The sequence below is a fragment of the Danio rerio genome, chromosome 9, assembly GCF_052040795.2.
Source record: "Danio rerio strain M-AB ecotype USA chromosome 9, GRCz13ab, whole genome shotgun sequence".
Classification (NCBI taxonomy): Eukaryota; Metazoa; Chordata; class Actinopteri; order Cypriniformes; family Danionidae; genus Danio; species Danio rerio.
In genome coordinates, this window is record NC_141029.1 from 50,809,486 (window position 1) to 50,833,184 (window position 23,699).

The 23,699-nt window shown below is 34.0% G+C and overlaps 2 protein-coding genes across 4 annotated transcripts in view; one reads left to right on the plus strand and one right to left on the minus strand.

The window, feature by feature from the left end:
* Nucleotides 1-12,830, plus strand: spc25 (SPC25 component of NDC80 kinetochore complex). 2 transcript variants are annotated; one of them, NM_001123057.1, is given in 7 exon segments: nt 8-93; nt 3,039-3,195; nt 5,836-5,901; nt 5,996-6,142; nt 9,088-9,192; nt 11,405-11,503; nt 12,400-12,830. In NM_001123057.1, coding segments are annotated over 6 exon segments (705 nt in total). In that variant the 5' UTR covers nt 8-93; nt 3,039-3,044; the 3' UTR covers nt 12,537-12,830.
* Nucleotides 12,570-23,699, minus strand: part of nostrin (nitric oxide synthase trafficking) — a 32,152-nt gene continuing 21,022 nt past the window's right edge. The window contains exons 14-17 of one of the 2 annotated variants that reach the window (XR_015498700.1): nt 22,716-22,929; nt 18,024-18,107; nt 17,695-17,945; nt 12,570-16,345 (exon numbers count right to left, since the gene is read on the minus strand). Coding sequence is in view for 1 of the 2 variants with exons in the window: in NM_001113604.2 (NP_001107076.2) it covers nt 17,809-17,945; nt 18,024-18,107; nt 22,716-22,929 (435 nt within the window). In the remaining variant the exon portion in view is untranslated. 2 annotated transcript variants of the gene reach the window in all.

The following is a 23,699-nucleotide window of genomic DNA, read 5'->3' on the forward strand; positions in this document are numbered from 1 at the left end:
GACGCCATTTCCGGTGTAACTGTTAAGGATCCAGGCGCCGATTTTTGAAAACAACAAGAGCAAACTTGTGACTATTTTTACTTCACAAAACAGGTAAGTGGTTTCAATGTCCTTCACGACACTTAAAACATCATTAAAGCTGTGCTTTCTAGCTTTTAGGGCTAAAAGAAGAGAGAAAATAAAATCAGATCGCACCGAATAACTGCTGCAGTGACTTACATGATGTTATTATGACAGCAACTGTAACGTTATACTGATTGAGGTAAAGTTGGTGTTATGTTTACACATTCAGACTTTATCCTTAATAATATAATTTCAGAAAGTAAATAGTTAAAATCATATCAGCAGCCAAATACTATTAAAGTAAAACGCTGTTTGACAATACAGTCAATTAAACAGTACTAATGTTGTTTTCAAGTCGTATTTACATGTGGTTTCAGACGGTTTCAGACCGAATTAGCGTGGTAAACAATATAGGAGCCCTTAAAATTAGCGAATGTGCGAATATAAATCCAACATTACCTCAATTTTGTACTGTATTCGTTATTACGTTACATGAGTATTGTTAAAACCTATAATGTTGTATTTTCTATGTATAATACTATATGTTGTTGTATTACAGTAGACTAGAGTGGATAATGTGTAATAATAAGCCGTATACACATTATGTGCCAACTGCAAAACCTGATGACACGTACAAAGGGAGAAAGTTGATCAAAGTGTTTCTGCAGACTGTTTTTATCAAGTGTGGTTCTAAAAAAATACAATGTATCAATTATAACCATTAGAAATTATTTATGGGTAATTCTTCAACTATGGCACTTTTATGTCCTTTGATTATATATCCAAATGATTATATATCCTAATATATATATATATATATATATATATATATATATATATATATATATATATATATATATATAATTTGGTTCAAATGTCTCTTTCTTTGTCAAACTAACAATAAAACCTACTTGTAAAAAATGTACTAGCTTTCTAATATATTTTTCATATTATTCAACCTCATTTTAGGTGTCAAAATCACTGTTTTCACCCTGTCGCACACCCGGAGTTTTAAACTTTAACAATGAAAATAACATTTTAAAATATTATTTATCTGGTATCTATTAATGTGTCTTAATTAAGCACCAGTGAAATAAGTTAAATATTTCATAATTATTAATGAGAGGCTATTATCAATAATAGTTTTTTTACAAAATATAGCTGTCACACCGTATCAGTGTTATTTCCACCACAACACTGTAATGATGTTTAGATGTTTGTGTGAAAAATTATTTAGGTGGTGTCTGTGAAAATGAATGGTGTCATCTGACAACATGTTCAAGATGGTGGGAATTAAAATTTTCACACACTTGAAGAAAAATCACGGTAAATTTTGCTGGATAAGGAAATACATTTATTCTACGTCATTTCCAAACATGTTGTACCTTCAAAGATGTTTTTAAAAACCAAACAAAATTAAGGTCAATAAGAGTGTTTTTTTATACATGAAAGGCTAGTATCAATTCAAAGCTAATCGCTGAAGCTATTTTTAATTTTTTCACAATAAACTGTTGAAATGTCACTGTCGTTTCCATCACTACACACAATAAAAAAAAATATTGAAAAAGTTGTCATCACACATTAAAAGTGTATTCACAATGTATGTTCATGCTCTATTTATTTGTTTATTTATGGCCTAATAAACTCTTAACCAAATTAATATTACATTTTAGAGTGTGACAGGTGTACAATTCAGCATACAACTAATTAATTTGATTGACAAATGCATAATTATTATATGTATTGTGGAAAGATTGGTTAAACTAGATACAAAAAAAAAGATCTTTGACAATGTTTGACTGCAATAATGTATTTCATTTTGAAATAAGCTGTATATTGAGATGTGGTGGAATTGACATTTATTCAGTTCACAATGGAAAAAAGTTTCAGTTCTTATCTAAGTTTGTCCTCTTACAGTTCTTAAAACTAGACAAATTGTTTAAACTTAAGTTACGTTAATTTTGAACAAGTTTTTTTTTTTTTTTTACTCAACTTCACAAGGCTAAACGTGCCTGTAGTTGAAGAATCTTCTTATCTGAACATGCAGCTCAACTCCTTGTTCAAGCTCTTGTTCTCTCCAAACTGGATTACTGCAACTCTCTACTAGCTGGGCTTCCAGCTAACTCTATCAAGCCTCTTCAACTGCTCCAGAATGCAGCAGCACGAGTGGTCTTCAATGAACCTAAACGAGCACATGTCACTCCGCTGCTAGTCCGTTTGCACTGGCTGCCAGTTGCTGCTCGCATCAAATTCAAAACTCTGATGTTTGCCTACAAAGTGACTTCTGGCCTTGCTCCTTCTTATCTGCTCTCGCTTCTGCAGATCTATGTGCCCTCCAGAAACTTGCGTTCTGTGAATGAACGTCGCCTTGTGGTTCCATCCCAAAGAGGGAAGAAATCACTTTCGCGAACGCTCACGCTCAATCTGCCCAGTTGGTGGAATGAACTCCCTAACTGCATCAGAACAGCAGAGTCACTCGCTACTTTCAAGAAACGACTAAAAACCCAACTATTTAGTCTCCACTACACTTCCTAATCTGCAATTGCCTCTCTGAATATCACACTAACTGTACCAAAAAAAAAAAAAGAATACTAATACTACTAATACTTCCCTTCTTAGACTCTACAGACCTGAAACTTGCCGACAGCACTTATTCATTGTTGCTCTTGGTTGTGTAAATTGCTTCCTTGTCCTCATTTGTAAGTCGCTTTGGATAAAAGCGTCTGCTAAATGACTAAATGTAAATGTAAAGAATGGCCCTTATATTCATAGACTGTTACCGCACAACTGTGTTTAAACTGTGATTTTTACATAATTGGTCCTCTTTAAAACATAAGTAAATAAATAACTGTTGCGCTGTAGTGTCTTGCCATTATCATTAGGCAGATGCAAGTAATTAAAGCAACAAAATAAATAGAATTCCCAGTCGGTCTATTGTAAGTAATTGTCACTGTCTTGCTGGTTTGGTTTTGCAGCTCATCATGGCATCTGTCAGAGAATATAATGTAGTGGAGCAGTTCAACAGCAAACTGGAGGAGATCAGGGCCAAAATGCTGGATCAGGCCATGGGAGAAGTGCTCAATGACACGGAGCTCTGTCAGGAACACAGGCAGTACAAGAAATCTGTCCTGGGTGAGAGAAATGCTGGAAAAATGCTTCAAAAGTGCATATGCAATACAGTACATATACTGTTATAACACTAATACTATAGTCATCACTCTGGATTTAATGAAAGGGTTATACTGTATAGAAGGAATTTTCATCGTGTTTGTGTTTTCATAATGTTTTTGCAAGCAATGTTTCATCATGGTTTACTAAAAACTTCACTAAAATGTCTTAAAGTGACAACAGTTTATTTAGCAAGCGATCTTGTTAGGCATGTTTAGAACAATAATTATTAAAAGACCATTTAAGCATCACAGTGCAGCTCCAACATATTCATTGGGATTTTATGTTTTGATCTCCTTTAGAGTGCAGGATTTTACACATTTGCCAGCTAGATATTTTCAGTTGTTTAAAGCAAAATTAAATGTAGTATCATGATGATTAGCTCTTTGCTATATTAATGATAAAAAAGTATTTTATATATATTAGCGATTTCATGCAAATGTCAACCTTGCTATAAAAAAAATTACTTATTCGCCAAAAATGCAAAACCATTTCTTCATTTTTTTGTATTTTACAGTGCTTTAAAAATACTCAAAACTGTTTCTGTCAATGTCAACCATTTTTTTTAATTTACTAAAGTCACACAAGTGGCAATTTCACATCCTTCACATCCATAACAGAGAGATGTCACATCCATAACAAAGCTTTTTCATCACAAATGCAAAAATGTCAAATAAAATGAAATCAGTTCTTTTTGTTTTATAGTGAGCCGACTCTTATCCTTTTGATGAGGATCGTGTCTTTAAGGTTGTGCAGTTTAATTCACAGATTTTCTACAAAGTATGTTGTGTGCTGTAAACTCGCAGACTTTTTCATATATATATATATATATATATATATATATATATTTTTGTATATATATATATATATATATAAAGCAGTGCTCAGCATAAACGAGTACACCATTTTGAAAATTACAAAACCAAACATCTTTCAAAAAAAAGATAATACATTTAAATTCAAGCAAAATATTACAAAAAAATACAAATTACAAAATTTCAACTAAATTTGAGATATTTTTGTTTATTCATTTTACTATTTTTAAAATGTTTCTTTTATATCAGGCGTCTTAGCCCCCTTTGTTTTTTTTTGTTTGTTTTTTTTTTCTTCTTTTTTTAATATTCCCCAAATGATGTTTAACAAAGCAAGGAAATTTTCACAGTACTGTATGTTTGATAATATTTTTTCTTCTAGAGAAAGTTTTATTTGTTTTATTTTGGCTAGAATTAAAGTAGTTTTAAATAAAAAAAAAAAAAACATTTTAAGGTCAAAATTATTAGCCCCTTTAAACTATATATTTTTGGATAGTCTACAGAAAAAAAAAACATTGTTATACAGCAACTTGCCTAATTACCCTAACCTGCCTAGTTAACCTAATTAACCTAGTTAAGCCTTTAAATGTCACTTTAGGCTGTATAGAAGTGTCTTGAAAAAGATCTAGTCAAATATTATTTACTGTCATCATGGCAAAGATAAAATAAATTGTTTATTAGAAATGAGTTCATAAAACTATTATGTTTAGAAATGTGTTGAAAAAAATCTGCTCTCCGCTAAACAGAGGAAAAAATAGGGGGGCTAATAATTCTGACTTCAACTGTGCGTGTGTGTGCCAAATGGCCCGTAGGCCAGCAGTTTGTTACACATGTTTTATTTTTTTCCCTAACATATAAATTTTGGTGTACTTATGTTCGGACCGTTATCTTAAGATTTTTTGTTAGATTAGCTCCAGATTTGGCTTCAGTACTGACTAATGTATATGCACAAATATTGCTTTGAAATATCTCATTTATATATATTATTAAATTAGAAGTTTTAATATATTGTTTATTTCACCTGATGCCAGAAGTGGCAACAACAAAAAAACAATACCCACATTGCTTCTTTATTTTATAACACCAGGATATACTGTGTAAAATAGAAAGTTTACTGCATTTGTGCATTTAATCTTCTTTACTACACAAATACGTGTACCATTTGAATCAAAAGTAAACCTTAAACTGTTTTACATTTTTATCTTTTATTATTATTATTGTTGTATTTTATCTTGTATAATTTGTATTGCTGTTGATGTCTTTTTATTGTTATAATTCTTTTATTAATATAAAAAGTAGGGCTGCATGATATTGGAAAAAAAACTAACATTGCAATATTTTTTGCAATATATATTGCAATATGAAAATAATTACTTAAGATAACTAATTGGTAAGAATTCCTAATTTTATGTTGAGTTGGCCTGGTTTTGTAGGGGAATACATCTACATAAAATGTGCACATTTATAAAAAAAAATGTTTACAAAATTAAATTAATTAAAGCACAGATGAAAATAGAACAGCATTTTATAATGGAGTCTAACAGTATTATAGTACAGAAATTCAATAATAATGAAAAATAACACGGCATAGTCTTCATTGTATAAATAATTTGCACAGATTGAAATATCGATGCTGAAATGATATATTGGCAGCCATAATAAAAAGTGATATTTATAAAATGTTTTAATAAAATATTTTTATTTTATTTATTTATTTTTTACATTTTGCCATGAGAATAGCCAGAGAAGCTGATATGGCAATACATTTAAAACTCTCTCTCTCTCTACACAGATACATGCTTTAAGAAATGCAACGAGGATGAAACCATGTTTGACATGATACAAAAAAACAAACAAGGTAAGAAATTGACTTGTATATAATATAATAGAAATATATAATATGTGTGCATCTTAAATAACCACCACCTTACTTAAATGTGTTTTTAAATTAGAATTGAAGGAGAACTCGTCTTTACTGAGAGAGAAGTCTGCTGAACATGTTGAGATTGTGTCGGGGATTGAAGACAAGGAGCATCACAAAGCGCTCCTGTTTCAGAGAATTGAGAAGCTCAAGAAGGATCAGGCCAAAAACAGGGAATGTGTGTAGAACTATCTTTCCTCTCAGATGTTGATGTACAATTGCTATTATAAATTTAAAAAGCCATTGATGAAGACAAAATGATTAGCCCTCATGTCTCAAAATAGTGATGTTTAACAGAGGAAATGTTTAACAGAGGATAACAGAGGATAATAGGAAATTAGTATTTCCTATTATACTTTTCTTCTGAAGAAAGTTTTATTTCTTTTAGTGTTGACTTGAATAATATAATAAAACTGATAACTGCTAAGATCAATATTATTAGGCCCCTTGAGAAATTATGTATTATTGATTGGCTACAGAACAGACCGTAGTTGTCCAGTGAGTTGCTTAATATAACTTGCTAGGTTAACAAGCTTTTAGATAGTACTTTAAGCTGAAGACTGTTATCTTGACAAATAACTAGTAAAATATGATGTACTGTCATCATGACAAATGTAAAAGAAATTAGTTTATAGAAATTGGGTACTAAAGCTCTTATGTTTAAAATAATTTGTCCTTTAAACAGCGCTTCGTAAATATTTATATAATTATAGCTTCACAGGAGGGCTAATAGTTTTGTCTTCAACTGTGTGTCAGAGATGAGTGGATTTAGGGTCAGTGTATCTTTTGGTCATTGGATTTTAATTTTAGAAATGGATATTGAAAAAAGAAAAATGAGCCTTTTTTTATTTTTGTTTTAAAATTAGTGATAATAATAATTATATATATATATATATATATATATATATATATATATATATATATATATATATATATATATATATATATGTATATATATATATGTATGTATGTGTATATATATATATATATATATATATATATATATATATATATATATATATATATATATATATATATATATATATATATAATTATTATTATTAATTTTAAATTTTTTTTTTGCATGTTTTAAATGAAACAACCTATATTTTGACGGTATATGCAGGCATTGTGTTGCTTTACTGAGCTATTCGGCGCCAACTGACTTTTTTGCAGTGCTGTTTATGCTCAAAGTTATAATGCATTGATTAATATTGACCAAAAATACATTGAATGACAGTAAAAAGAAGCAATTAAAAAAAGTCTACTTTCTAGCATAGACTACAGATTTTTTAATACATGAATTGAAATTATAATATATATATATAATATAAATTATTATATATATATATACATACACACACACATGTTAAATTAGGCAATAGAATAGGCTGTATTTAGGGTAAAGACACACACAACAGCGGTCTTAAAGCTATCGTAATGTTGTCCGAAAGTCCTGTTTAAAAAGACATTGGGATGCTTAGACGATGTTTTTGAAACATACTGAAATCCTTTCAGATCAAATTAATTTTGTTTATTTTAATTTTAAACAATAATGTGGAGAGATGACTTGTTGAAATGTGCGCAATGATTCCAAACGAATGTCCAATGTTAGTCCACTGAAGTGGAAGTGCTTTTAACAATAAACTTTATTTTTAGAAAACTGTTCAATAAAACAATGCAAATAATGCATATATCATCAAATATGCTGTTCCATTTAAATGCTGCTATGTAAAAGTAATAATAAAATAATAATAATTATATATATTATTATATAGTTATTTATTATATAAATAAATATTTATATATAATATATTATTATGATACAATATTATATATATATAACCGGCTTTAATGAGGAAAATTTGTCTCAACAAAATCCTGTTATCACAAGAAAATACCTTTAATAACATTATTAAGTGGAATAATAGCCTATAGTAGGCTAGCCTGTGTGTGGCATCATTGTGTCTCTGTGAATGAGTCGGCCAGGTTTTGGAATATAAAAAACAAGTCTTTATTAATTTTTGTTTTCTGGGGATTTAATTTTTTGTTATTCAAAATAAAATATGAAAATCAAATCATCATTTTTGAATTTTGCTTTTTCCTTTTTCACCATAAAAAAGAAAAACGTATCTCGTATTTCAATATTACTTTTGAATTTTAAAACGAAAATCAAAAAACATTTGATTTTTCAATATCCGTTTCTAAAATGAAAATCTAGTTACCAAAAGAAGCACTGACCATTTAGGAACTTTATCAGTAATTTGCATTAAATAATTGCAAAGAAATGCAACGATGGTTAGGGATGCAACGATTAACCAGTTTCACTATTAACCATGCTTTAATTCATCACATTTAATTAACCGTAAAGGCTTTTCAACAACACATTTCGGCACAAAACAAAACTACACCAACTAAACAAAGTTATGCCAACTGTGCGCCTGTTTAGAGTTTAAGGCTTGTACACTGAAGCTAATATGCACGCACACTGGATTAAAGGTTGATTTTAACTATGGCTGATGCTATTAACTAAGGCCTTTTGCACACACAATTTATTTTCAGTGGAGTGCATATTTTCAGCAGCCTTTGACTACATTTGCTTTTCTAAAAGGGAATTACTTAGTTTATATGTTGCTTAGATTTACATTAGACAAATACTTTTTTTATTTCATTTATTTATTGTTTTGTCATTTATTTTCAGTGTAAAATGATTAATTTTGGCATGTTTAAATGCCAAAAACTTTTTTCACTTATTTTTAAGTTCAAAGAGAATTTATTATTATTTTGTGCTGTATTATTTGGTTACTAAGCCGGAATAAATAACATTATAAAATATAAGGAGTTTTTTAGTGATTTTCTAAACTAGTAGTGTTTTGAAATCAATAAATGCATAATAATCATAACCATGATTATTCCTTAGACTATAATCCTACAACCAAAATAATTGTTGCATCCCTAACATTCGTGAATTATTAATTATGCTTACCTTTAAATTAAAAGCAAAAGAAAATATAATAAGTATTAGCTTATTACCCATTTCTGCGTTTCTATCTGCAAATTAGAAATACAAATCCTGTTCATTTTGTTAGTCTAAACTAATGGGTATTATATGCATTTCTACAGTGATTCAGTCACAAAACAAAGCCAACAAGGACAGGCTGAAGAAGCTGAACAAATGTAAAGACGTCTTTCAGAAGCATCTCAGCCTTGAGATCAGAAAAATTCAAGGTAAAGTCTTTGCGCTTAACAATGGCATATAACTAAAGTTATTTTCCTCATTACGTTGCTCTGCATAATTGAGTACACCCCATTTTGAAAATGTATACGTTTACCCATTTCTCAGTTAATATGGTGAATATATATTGGTGCATTTGAACAAAACAGATTTATTAAACCGATATATTTATTTAATTAATATTTTAGTCACAGAATACACAAACTACAACATTTCAACAAAATTGTATTTATATTATTTTGTTTCTTTTGCTATTTTTTAACATTTTATTTAATATTTTTCTATAACATATACAATTGGGCTACTAATTTAATAACCATTATTGTAATTTATTTTGGTCACACTTTATTTTGATAGTCCGTTTGTTGAATTTAAGTTGCATTGCATCTACATGCCAACTAAATCTCATTAGATTATAAGTAGACTGTTAGTTTAGGGTTGGGGTTAGTGTAAGTTGACATGTACTTGCAAAGTTTCTTATAGTCAGTTAAATGTCTGTTGAAGAAGCAGTATCAACAGATAATAAGCCGACAGTCTACTAAGGCCAATCCCATTTTATTTTTGTACCCCTACCCCTTCCCCTTGGCCCTTACAATCGAGGGTGAAGGGGAAGGGCTTCAAAATTTTCTCCTAAGAATTGGGGCAGCACTACAGCACCTGCACACGTCATCATATGTCCTCGCGATCTCCTGCTTCATGTGAGATCAGACGATGGCGACTGCTGTAGTGATTCCAGTTGTGATATTTTTGGGTATTTATCTTCAGGAGATCACTGTAGGCATATAGTATGTTATCATAACAATCTATTGTGGCAATATGATCGTAATTTTACTTTGTATTTACACAGTGGCCATATTCATCAATGTAAACACACCAAAAACAACATTTACATTATAGCAGACACTGTAAAAAAAGCCCATTGACAGCCACTAGACATTACTGACTGGGTATTCGAGTGTCAGAATGTTTTGGGACTGCTGTACAGGAGTTATTTAATAGGGATTCTAGATCTCGAAATTTAGCGTTTTTTTTTTTTTTTTATAAGCATGACAGTAGAACCCGAACGCGGTTATGACCCCTTCCCCTTAGCCCTACGCCTTCAAGCTTAAGAGAATTGGGAAACCCCTACCCCTTGGCGTTCATGCGCAAAACGAGGGGTAGGGATAAAGGGAAGGGCTAAAGGGGTAGAATTGGGATTGGGCCTAATACTCAAATGGACCATCACAATAAAGTGTTACCGTGATTTTGTTAGATTAGCTCCAGATTTGGCTTCAGTACTGACTAATCTAATGTATATGCACAAAAATAATATTGTAAAGCTTCTTCTAGAAGAAATTAATGTAAATGAGAGATTTGTGGGGGTTGTATTCATATTTGCTGAGCACTATATATATTAATTATTGGTATATATCAATACAAATGTATTGAAAATCATTGAGGTATGTAAAGTGTTCTGAAGAAAATGTTTTGGCTCTAGTTCTAGGTCACTAATCATATGTGAGCATTTCCAGATTTTCTAATCACTCAGATTTATAATTTGAAGTTTGTGTTGATACAGTTTGCAGTACAATTGTGTATTCAGTTTTGAAGTTGTTAGCAGCAGTCTTATACAGTTGAAAACAACATTATTAGCCCTTAATTAAGGTGCTGTTTCATGGATGGATTTGTCAACACATTTTTAAACAGTTTTAATAACCAGTTCCTATTTTCTTTTGTCTTTGCCATGATGACAGTACATACTATTTTACTACATTTAAAAAATGATGTTTGCTGTTTGTTCAAACTACGCATTTAAAATGAGCTGAAACAACACTTCTTTTTTTTATTTATTGTTTTATGTTTAATCCACCTAAATTTGTAAAAACGGATTAGCTAACTTCATTCCTTCATGTTGTCCCAACACAAGTCGATTGTGTGGAACCAAGCATTTTTACAGTGTAGTTATTTTTAAAAGATTCCAGTATTCAACTTAAAGTGCAATTTAAAGGCTAAACTAGGTTAATTAGGAAGTTGTTATTGTTTTAAAACAGCTTTACAAAAGGTTAATTAGGCTCATATATATATATATATATATATATATATAAATGTATACTTATTTAAATAATTAAAATTAATAACAATAATTAAACTGCACTGATCTATAATTTTGTCTTCAACTGTATTCGGAGGTGTAAGGTTTGTTCTTGTGATTTGATTTATTTGAAGGTGAAAAGCTGCAGTTTGTCTTCAGGAACATCAATGCTAAAGATCCAGACATGGTTCATGCGTTTCTCCTCCAGTTGGATGCAGAGGGCATTTACCACAGTAAGACTCATCTTTTGAACGGATAAACCTGCTTTTCCCGTTAGAACCAATTATCCATGTTATCTTTATACCAATAAAACAACGTCTATTTTATTTTATATTTATTTCAGTGTTTTAAGTTTGTGCCACAAGCTGTAAAATTTTGAAAAAATATTACAACTTAAAATAAAGTATATTATTTAAATGTATAGTAAAATGTCATTAATCCTGTGGTGTGTGTGTGTGTGTGTGTACATGTGTGTACATGTGTGTGTGTGTGCGTGTTTACACGTGTGTGTGTGTGTGTGTGTGTGTGCGTGTGTTTACACATGTGTGTGTACACGTGTGTGTGTGTGTGTGTGTGTGTGTGTGTACACATATAATTTTCCAGTAACAATTATATTTCTTTTACCAAAGTCACAACAGTCTGAATTTTACATCTGTCACATCCATAATGAAGCTTTTTTTTCACATAAATGCATTAATAAAATAAAATCTATCGTTTTTGTACTATAGTGAGCCAACTCTTATCTTTTCTATGAGCATTTTTTTTTTAGGTTGTGCAGTTTAATTCACAGAATTAGTATGTTGTATACAGTAAACTCGCAAATTTTTTTACACACATCCATAACGCATGTTTATCTCCCTCATTTAAAATAAATAAAAAAAAATGTTTACAGATTGATGTTTTTCTGATCCCATGACTCTGTGGCTAGTTGTTTCGGAAAATATAAACTGATGTTTCAGTATAATTTTAACATATGCATACTATCTGAAATAATGTTTTAAGATTTTACTGCAAATGTCACATCCATAACGCTGGAATTGCTCATTTAATAACATTGTATAATTCTCATAATCATGAAAAAAAAGATGATCTGTCAATATTTTATAACCATGATCATTTTTTTCTTCAGTTATCTCCTGCGACCCTCCTCTGGAGAAAATGACACAGCTAGAGAGCAGACTGCAGGAAACCAACAACTTCTCTGCCTTCCTGGCTAACGTCCGGAGAGAGTTTGTGGCGCTTCATACAGGTGCAAAGATGACCTAAATTTCAGAAACGGTCAGAGACCCAGACACCATATTTATAGATATCATCAGCAAATATATCCTGCTTTTTATTTTTTGAACCACCAGTAATCACTTAGTGTGAAGTATTAAATTGTTTCTGCTTTGTACATTGCTTTATTGATTCATTATTTTTAACAATAAACAACATTTATACAAGTCGTAAAACTTAAAGTGCTTCGTTTTATACTACAGTGACAATATAATGTAAACAATTTGAATGCTGTGTGATCAAAATCATTAATAAAATTAACAACACATTTTTTGTGAAACGTTATATAGCAGCCGTGTTTCATTCAGAGGCTACCCATGATCACAAAAAACCCAAAACATCAATTTTTTCACAGTTTTGATGTGTAGTAAGGACATTTACGCAATCATGTCAATTAATTAATTGGTTCTATATTGCATTTGCATACTTTTAATACTGCTTACAAGCCACAGTAATACATTGTTCATTAGTGAGTGAATTATTCACAATAATCAATATATCGACAACTTGTGCTATATTTGGAGATAACATCAAATTCATTCATTCATTCATTCATTTTCTTGTCGGCTTAGTCCCTTTATTAATCCGGGGTCGCCACAGCGGAATGAACCGCCAACTTATCCAGCAAGTTTTTACGCAGCGGATGCCCTTCCAGCCGCAACCCATCTCTGGGAAACATCCACACACACATTCACACACTATGGACAATTTAGCCTACCCAATTCACCTGTACCGCATGTCTTTGGACTGGGGGGGAAACCGGAGCACCCGGAGGAAACCCACGCGAAGACAGGGAGAACATGCAAACTCCACACAGAAGCGCCAACTGAGCCGAGGTTCGACCCAGCGACCTTCTTGCTGTGAGGCGACAGCACTACCTACTCCGCCACTGCCTCGCCCTAACATCAAATTATAGAATTTAAATAACCTTAAAGGTGCTGTATGTAAGTTTTTGACTTACTTTGAGTTTTTTTAAAGCATAAAAATACCATGGTATGTTTGCATTATAGAAACAAGCTAAGTGAACATTCTTGTTTATCTGAAAAACAATGCTGAAGTCAGATATTGTGCTTTGATATTGTGTGTTTACGTGCCTGAATGGTTGTCTTTGTTTTGGTCATTTAATCCGCCCTCTGCCACTTTAGCCAATTATATTTCAGCACCCTGGGTTGCCTTCATGGAAAACAGCCTATTTATTCATTCAGTCTGGGAGGCTCTCAAAGGCTGCATTTACACTGCAGATCTTGATGGTCAATTCCGATTTTGTGACTGTATCCGACTTTTTTTTGATGACCTGCTTACATCATCTTTTAAAAGTGACTCGTATCCGATCGTCTGCATTTAGGGTGCTTTCACACCTACACTTTTGTTTCGGAACGTATCTCGTTTGCCCAGTTAGCGCGGTTCGATTGGCATATGTGAACAGGGCAATCGCGCTCTGTTCCGCGCCAAAGTAATCGCTCCGAGATCGCTTGAATGAGGTGGTCTCGGCTCGATTGAAACGAACCCTGGAGCGGTTCGATTGCAGTGAGAAAGCGATCCGATCCGAGCGCGGTTATATCACAGTGTTTTATGGATATGTAATAGGCTTACGGCTATATGAAGAGAGAATTATGAGTAGGGCGGGAAGTTTCGCGAGTCTCCGGATGCCCGCAAACGAGTGATGATCTCCCGGTAATCTCGCGTCTCTCTCCCAGTCCTCAAATAGGCATCATCGCGCACCCTTCTCACCCCTCCCCACCGTGTCTCTCCCCAGACACGTCACGCGCGCACCCTGACAATCACCACCAAACCACCACCTCTCCTGACAGCTGAGCGGGACGCTGCAAAATAAACCCTGACACTCTGACCAATGTAAGGAGAGTTTACTCGCACGTGACTTGTTTTAGCTCTTTTGGTCCGATTAGAAACTTTGCAGTGTGAAAGCGAACCGCTCCAAGAGCAAAGAGCAACAATGTAACAATTCTAATCTCTGTTTCGCAACAACTGAATCGATTCACAGGTGTGAAAGCACCCTTACACAGCACATGGCAAAGGCGCAATGACCAGGAAAAAAACGAGCGGGCGCTGACTAACAGCTGATAATTAAAGAGTGCTCTTTTCACTATTCCTGTATGTAATATGTTTGCAGCTTTTAACAAGCTGTTTTACTATAGTTTGACAGAAAGGTTCTCATTTGTCCATCTACTTTTGATATATAGGCTTTTTTCAACTCTTTAGGCATCTTAATGTAATGTCCATGGCGTGATTAATGCACGAGATGTACACACTAGTTTTATATTGGTTACGTGGCGGACATTGCATTCTCTCGCTCTCGTTAACATGCTTAAGTACCTGTGCTATATGACAAAAAAAAACCTGTTTTAGTCCTCGTGTTTGAGATTTAAGGTTTGGGACTCTGCTAAAGTCTGGTCGGAAAAGAAAGTGACAGACTTGACGTCATTCGCAACGGTTTTTAATGCCATATTCGATCTGTGCCACATGGGAGAAAAAAAAATAGAATTGAGTCACTTGAACAGTGCAGTGTATATGCAGCCAAAGTGTGCCTCCCTGACCGAAATGCGACTTTTGGTGGACAGTAACAGACTCCAAAATGAGACGCAGATTCAGAGTTTCACATGAGGTGGTCATTGATTAGCAAATAATCTAAATATTTATTACTAATGTAAGCATTAGGTGAGCAGGTTACATTGTAACCCAGTGTCCTAACAACACGCTTTGTGACTATATTTGCAGTGATACGCAATTTGGCATGACAGAAATTTAAATACAGCCATTCAGAGGCACAGAATAGTGCACTCACTGCACTCCAACAAAATGATAAGTTTTATAAACTACTTAATACACATTAAACCTCTTTAAAATTATTAACATTATTAAATGTAGTTGCTGAATCACTGATATGTGTTAAGTCACAGTTCTCAATTTCTAATGGTTTACTTTATTGTCAATTTCTGAGGTGAATATTTCTGTGATCTGTTGCTGCTTTCAGTACTATGGCAATAAATGTAATGTAAAATGCCATTCAAACTCACATTATTAGCATTAAACACTGAATAAAGCACATGAGGTGTTTCTGAGATGATCACTGTCAGTCATGTTGTTCACCAGTGGTAAATAGAAGCTGTTTCTAAAATATTAATTTCAGGTGTTGGTTAGAACAAAAACTCCTTTTAATATGTAAATATTCCTTCTATTGTGTGCCATTGATTTTATTTAGATCACGGTTTATATTAGCCTTTAGACTCGACAGTCAGGCACACTGTTGTTGATGTCGTCAATCTGGCAACCTGCGCTTGCATGTGTTTTTATATATATATATATTATTATCCTGTTATAATCATATAATCAGTTGCATAAAATGGTCTCAAAATGACAACAGTATCGCTTTTCGCAACAATTTCTGTGAAAAAATATCGCACAACAAAAGTCCCTTATCGTGACATGCCTAGTGAGTGCTCTTTGGATTTATTAAGTGATTCTACTGAATGATTATTTTAATCCCATTAATTATGTTAAAAAACTGTTTTAATTTTCCTTGTATTAAAATTTCACCCCAAAATACAATTTTTATTTTAGATTTCTCAACCCCAGGGTATTCAAGATGTAGATGGCTTTTTCGTCAATAGAGCATAAAAGATTTATAGCTGTGATACTTCATAAACTACTCCATGAAATGCAAATCCAAAAAGCATGAAGGCAAAACTACATTCAAATCTGTGACTCATTGAGATGCATTGAGGTCTTGGGAAAATAAGTCATTATTATATCACAGAAGCCGAACATTATTTGAAGTTGAAGTCAGAATTATTAGCCCCCTGTATATTTTTCCTCCAATTTCTGTTTAACAGAGTGAAGATTTTCCTCAACACATTCTTAAACATAATAGTTTTAAGAACTAATTTCTAAGAACTGATTTCTTTTATCTTTGCCATGAAGACAGTACATAATATTTTACTAGATATTTTTCAAGACACTTCTATACAGCTTACAGTGACATTTAAAGGCTTGATTAGGTTAATTAGGCAAGTTAGGGTAATTATGCAAGTCATTCTATAACAATAGTTTGTTCTGTAGAAAAAAAAAAGCTTAAGAGGGGTAATAATATTGACCTTAAAATGTTTTTTTTTTTTTTTTTTAGAAATTTTTTTGTTTTTTTTTAGAAATTAGAAATATTATTTTTATTAGAATTTATTCTAGCTGAAATAAAACCAAATCCTTGCTCTGTTAAATATTTAAGAGAAATATTAAGAGAAAAAAAATCACTGAAGGGCTAATAATTCTGACTTAAACAGTGTACATATACATATATATATATATATATATATATATATATATATATATATATATATATATATATATATATATATATATATATATATATATATATACATATATATATATATATATATATATATATATATATATATATATATATATATATATATATATATATATATATATATATATATCGATTTTTTTATTTTTTTCTTCTTTTTTAAATATTTCCCAAATGATGTTTAATAGAGCAAGTACATTTTCACAGTATGTCTGATAATAATTTTTCTTCTGTAAAAAGGCTTATTTGTTTTATTTCGGCTAGAATAAAAGCAGTTAGAATTTTTTATGAATCATTTTAGGGACAAAATTATTAGCCCCTTTAAGCTATATTTTTTCTCGACAATCTACAGAACAAACCACTGGTTTACAATAACTTGCCTAATTACCCTAACCTGCCTATTTAACTTAATTCACCTAGTTTAAGCCTTTAAATGTCACTTTAATCTGTATAGAAGAGTCTTTGAAAAATATCTAGTAAAATATTATTTACTGTCATCATGGTAAAGATAAAATAAAACAGTTATTAGAAATGAGTTATTAAAATTAATATGTTTAGAAATGTGTTGAAAAAAATCTTCTCTCCGTTAAACAGAAATTGGGGAAAAAAATAAACAAGCGGTCTAATATTTTAGGGGGGCCAATAATTCTGACTTCAACTGTGTATGTATGTATGTATGTATGTATGTATGTATGTATGTATGTATGTATGTATATATATATATATATATATATATATATATATATATATATATTAATATATATATATATATATATATATATATATATAAACATAATCCTCATAATCCATGTCAAATAACCTAGCAAATATGGTTCCTCACTCACTAAAGGGTTAAAGTATGAGTGAGTAATGATCTAGTGGCAGTGGAGTCAATGACCTTTTCCTCCACATGTTCTCTTGAAGTTAGGCATCAGACGACTTCATGGCAGTAAAAACAGGCAGCTCTTCAACATATGTGGAAGGGAAAAGTCCTTTCTGTCCATTCAGCTCACCGAACCACCAGCCTGTGTCGTCCTTCTCAAAGATCTCCAACACGTCTCCTGGCAGATCGAAGACAGAGTCAACAAGACACATGCAGGTGAAGAAGGATGATGTATTAAGATGAACTGCCTTATTACCTTCATTAATGTTTAACTCGTCCTCTCTCTCTGACGCAAAGCTGTAGAGAGCCTTGCATCTGCCAATACAGCACAACTCTGCTCCTGTTTAGGGAACAGAAGTGTGTGTTAGGAAAAGCGATGTGCAAGTCTGGTCGACTATACAGTACAATACAGCTCCTAGTATTAGTTGACACTCTTTTGGCCAATACCAGATACTATTTTTACTTTTTCTTTTGTGTGTTTTTAGGACAGTGTTAATTTAAATGGTAATAATAAAATAATGCTGTTTTACAGAGAGAATATTTTTTTCAAAACATAATAGTTTAAAGAACTAATTTATTTTGTCTTTGCCATGATGATAGTACACACTGTTTTACTAGTTACTTTGCAAGATTTTAGTATTCAGCTTAAAGTAACATTTAAAGGCTTAACTAAGGTAATTAGGCAAGCTAGATCAATTAGGTAAGGTAACTAGTTTGTTCATTTATTCATTAATTTTCCTTCGGCTTAGTCCCTTATTCATCAGGGGTCGCCACAGCGGAATGAACTGCCAACTATTCCAATAGTATCTGGATGCAGCCTTGATGATGCAAGCTGAGATTGCATCACTCAGCGATGCAACGTCAGACTCAATGGAGCGAGTGACGTCACTGTGATGGGTAGGGTTAGGGGTGGGGTTAGGTGAGCGCATTAAAAATCATTGGATGCAGCTCAGATTGCACTGCACCGAGTCTGCAGCCAGACCCCTCTCAACTCTTCTGGCATATGTTTGATGCAGCTGATGCCCTTCTAGCTGCAACCCAGTACTGGAAAACACCCTTTCATTCTCACACACACACACACACACACACACACTACAGCCAATTTAGTTTATTCAATTCACCTAAAGTGCATGTGTTTGGACTGTGGGGGAAACCAGAGCACATGGAAGAAACCCACGCCAACACGAGGAGAACATGCAAACTCCAAACAGAAATGCCAATTGGCCCAGTCGAGACTCGAACCAGCGACCTTCTTGATGAGAGGCAACAGTGCTAACCACTGAGCCACTATGCCGGTTCAACAGTAGTAAAAAAAACTACGGCTTATAATATAGACCCTAAAAATAGTTTGTAAAAAATGTGGAAATGCTTTTATTTCCAACATACTAAATGAACCAGAAAGACTTTCTGTAGATGAGAAAATATAATTGTAAATACTGTAAAATTTCACTGTTAAGGTATAAATGAAGCTAACATAAACTAATCATATGGTCTTGTTAGTTCACATTGCTAGTTTGTCCTTTTAATCTTTAATAGAAATCTGAAAATGCACTTCCTGTTATTTTTTTCAGTTAAAGGGTCACGAAACGCCAGAACACATTTTTTGAGATGTTGACAGTCATATATGTGTCTCAAGCTACTTAAAACACCATTAGGACACATATATTTCACTAAAAAGTTTGAGCAAATTCATTCTTCCGCTTTGAAACGAATTTTCAAAGTTACGTCTTGACCATTAGATCCTTGTGTGTATTCCAGCATGGAGACTGGATGTCTGTACCAGCAAGTACCACGTGACGCATTTGAGTGAGCAGCATTAATACATGAGAAAGACTTGCTTCAAACCTATAAGCGCTCTATTGTGTATGCCAGGGGTGTCCAAACTCGCTCCTGGAGGGCCGGTGTCCTGCAGATTTTAGCTCCAACTTGATTCAACACACCTGCCAGGATGTTTCTAGAACGCCTAGTAAGAGCTTGATTAGCTAGGCCAGCTGTGTGTGATTGGGGTTGAAACTAAACTTTGCAGGAGACCGACCGGCCCTCCAGGACTGAGTCTGGACATCCCTGGTGTGTGCAGTGCAACTTTAATATGCATGATAGCTTCGAAAACGACAGAGAGAGGATACACTGTGTTGAAAAAAAAACAAGAGGAAGAAGAAGAATTGTTTGGAGACATGGGTCAGTGTTGTGTTTATAAATGTGCTGAAATAAAGGTTTTGTTTTCATTTCCCTGCTATGAGAGCGCAGCTGGACTCAAGTGTGGATTACAGTGTACGCGATTTTTTTTACATGAGAGCTTTGATGTAGAGGTCTGCATTCCCGCGGCTGTCCCGTGGGCGCCGCAGGACCCAACCAGATTTCTGCGGCGCGGGAATAAATTTCCGAATAAATCGTGGGAGCGGTCGGTAACGGGTTTAATTTAGGACGGGAGCGGGCTGTCTAGCAATATCGCGGATATTGCTCTGCGAATGAGAGAGAGCGAGAGCGAGCTTTGCCTGTGTGTGTGCTTAGTGCTTGTGTGTGTGTATGTTAGTGCGTGCGCGAATGAGAGAGAGAGAGCTTTCCCAGATAGCAAAATACACTCAGGCCAGTTCCGGCTAGATTCTCGCCTGCCGGAGACTTACCACTCAGCCCGGCTCCGGCTGCCGGACTCCGGATGCTTGTGGACTCACTGCCAGATTCCGGCCCGAATCAATCGGGCCAGATGCGGCGGCCGTAAGCGAGCCGGAATCGGCCCGAGAGTAATGTGCAATGCGGCCCGGAGCTGGCGCGACTCAGTATTTATATACCTTTATATAAAACCTTTTGATATTACATTGGTACTTGATACATGGTATTACAAGCCTTTGAGTTGATATAACAGCAAACGCCTGTGTGTCTGCTTGGTGCTTGTGTGTGTGTTAGTGCGCGCGCGCGTATGAGAGAGAGAGAGATTTGTCTGTTTGTGTGTGTGTTTATACAGACAGCTTGGCTGTCTGGACTGTATAGCTGGGGGATTTTCGGTTTTATTCTCCCCCGCTCTTTAGTGGGATCGGGCGCGGCGGCCAGAAAACGGGGTGGGTCGGGCAGCGGGACAATAAATTCTTAATATAAGCGGGAGCGGTCGGGTTCGGGCTAAAACCTGGCGGGAGCGGGATTCAAAATTTAGTCCCGCGCAGATCTCTACTTTGATGCATCTGGAAATGGTAAAATCCAGATTTGTTGCTCATCTCCTTTTAAAAAAAACGCAGTTCCAGTTGGTGTTGATTGTCCTGTCTCTACAGATATGGTAAGCGATCAGTGGTCTTTGTTTGTTTATTCAGATGGCAAAGTTGGCTAGTATCATCAGCAGAACTCTTTCAGTGTTTAAAAGACATACCCTAGTCAAAATTATATAGTTACTAAGTTTACAGTACGTTAGGTGTACAGTATGTAACGTTACAGTACATTAGTTTTTTTTTCCCCAATTCATTGTGCGGTATCAACCATTCCATTATTATTCCACCATTCTTCCAGCAGTTCCTCGTATGCAATATCTCGTTTGTCACGGGGGGCATGCATAACACGTTCCTGAATAAAAGTGAAAGTGCCAAACAGCAGTTAAAGTAAACAAATTAAGAATTTGTCAAATAATTCTATTACTGATGTCCATGTAAACGCAGTCAACTTCTCCCCTGCATCTGTGTGTTGTTTTGCCTCTGTGAAATTCTGCACGTGCTCGAACTGAAAACTCTCATTTTTATGCAAACCTATGCCTCTTTCCCTCCCCAACACTCACAACTGCTCCTATCGGAGGTAGACCGAAGAAAAACGGTGTTATTTGCAAGTTTGTCTTTGGAATGAGCTAGTTGAGTAATTTCCGCCTGTTTGTTCGGCAGAGACAACAAAGCTAAAGAGGGAGGACATCAACAGTGTGAGTGGCGTAGCTCGTACCGCACATGGCAACATGTTTTGACCCTGTCATTCAAGAACGCGGTTCGAATCCAGCGTCTGATGAACTCATTCTTCTTTTTCCCCCACTACGTATCAGATTTTGCCTACTCTACATCATGAGGAAGACAAGTAGGAATCATTAATAAGTGTGTGTATTATGTTAAGCGCATTTGAGCATCACGTATTATTTGCACATTTATTGAATGGAAATTTTTCTGGTTCACATATGCAAATTCGTCTTCAGATGGCGCCTTTATAGCAATGTGAGTGCAGTTGATCGCTCTAATTACCTTGGGAAGACAGGCGACCGCTGCAAATTGTGCTTTAATGTTTGGCTGGTCAACTGTATGGTATGGAAACCTTATATACCTGCTAGACATGCGGATGATCTCGTCCCATACAGCTGTCAGCTGCCATTGCACGGCTCAAAAATACTTTGTAGTTATTTAACACAATTGCCTCTAGAAGTCGCCAATGGAAATAAAACAAACACGCACAAGAACTGTGCGTACGCCTGCCATGAAGTTGGCGTGGAACAACGCACATTCTCACGTTCATTTAATCGTTAGTAAATCCAAACGTGAGCGATTCTGAGCGTGAAACCTGGTGCACGCAAAGTTTTTGTGCGTACGCAGCGTTGATACATGAGGCCCCTGGACTCACTCACTTTCCTGACTTTTTAGAGGTGCTTAAATTCTCAGATTACGTCTGTCTGAGGTAAGGGGTGTGGCTAACATACTTAGCCACGCTCCTCCAGCTGTCACAACAAACAGAAATGGTGAGCAGGAGGTGTCTGTTAGGTTGTAATAACTCTCCCCAAACTCTTTTCCTGATCTTTTTTAAATGAAATGCCTTCTTTACTACATCCAATCAGCTAGCAGTAGAAAAAAACAATCTACGCCCACTGTTTTCTCATTTAATATTCCGTTTTTTATCAGAACTGCATCACAATACAAAAAAAATAATAAAATGAAATAAAAAAAACAACTTTCGGTTATTTTGGACTTTAAACATCACCTGTATTGTGTATATTTACCTTTATCGTCTTCATATTCAGATACACTTCCATTAACCGGGCCATTCTTTAGGTCATCAGAATTGGTCGCCTCATTCGAGGGGTTTTCTCCAGTCCCTTTAGGGCTTGGGCTTGTCTCATTGCTCACTGCTGCCCTCATGGACTGACGTGATCTGAAAGGAGTCTTTTTGATCCTCACCGGTCGAGAAAGCTGCACTACACTGTGCTCACAGTCCTGGAGCAAAACCAGACACAAAACTGAGTCTTTTTATTCAACCCTGGCTGTTTCCAGACTGTGGCCTTAAGGAAATGCATTTATCACAATCAAGAAATTGTAACAAGGTCATAAACAAAACATGATGCTAAATTAGTGCTCTCAATAAACACATTTACATGCTTTTTCATGTCCTGGTTTTACATATTTCAATTCAGTTTTATAGACTATAGAATTTATTGAATCCACTGTTATAATATTTTGCTTGTTTGTTTAAAATGGTCTATTTTAGTCAGTACTTTAAAACTGTGATATGTCATGTTTTTATAAATGTAAATATCGTTAAATTTTTAAGTTTAGTTTTAGTTATTTAACACAAATACAATTGCACAATTTTAGTACTACATAAACGCACATATAGTCATGCCAACTACCTGTAACTGATATATTTTTGAATATGTATTGGATCTCAATAAATAGTAAAAAAATAATACAATAATGATAATAACTGACAATCAGCAATGGATGAAGTTTAATTTGACTATAACTTTTAAAATAAATCTTTAAAATAATATATTTACTTATTTATATTAATATAAATCCACCATAATATTCATTCATTCATTTTCCTTCAGATTTGTCCCTTTATTCATCAGAGGTCATCACAGCGGAATGAACCGCCAACTTATCCAGCATATGTTTTACACTGCGTATGCCCTTCCAGCTGCAACCCAGTACTGAGAAACAGCCAACCACACACACACACACACACACACTACAGCCAATTTAGT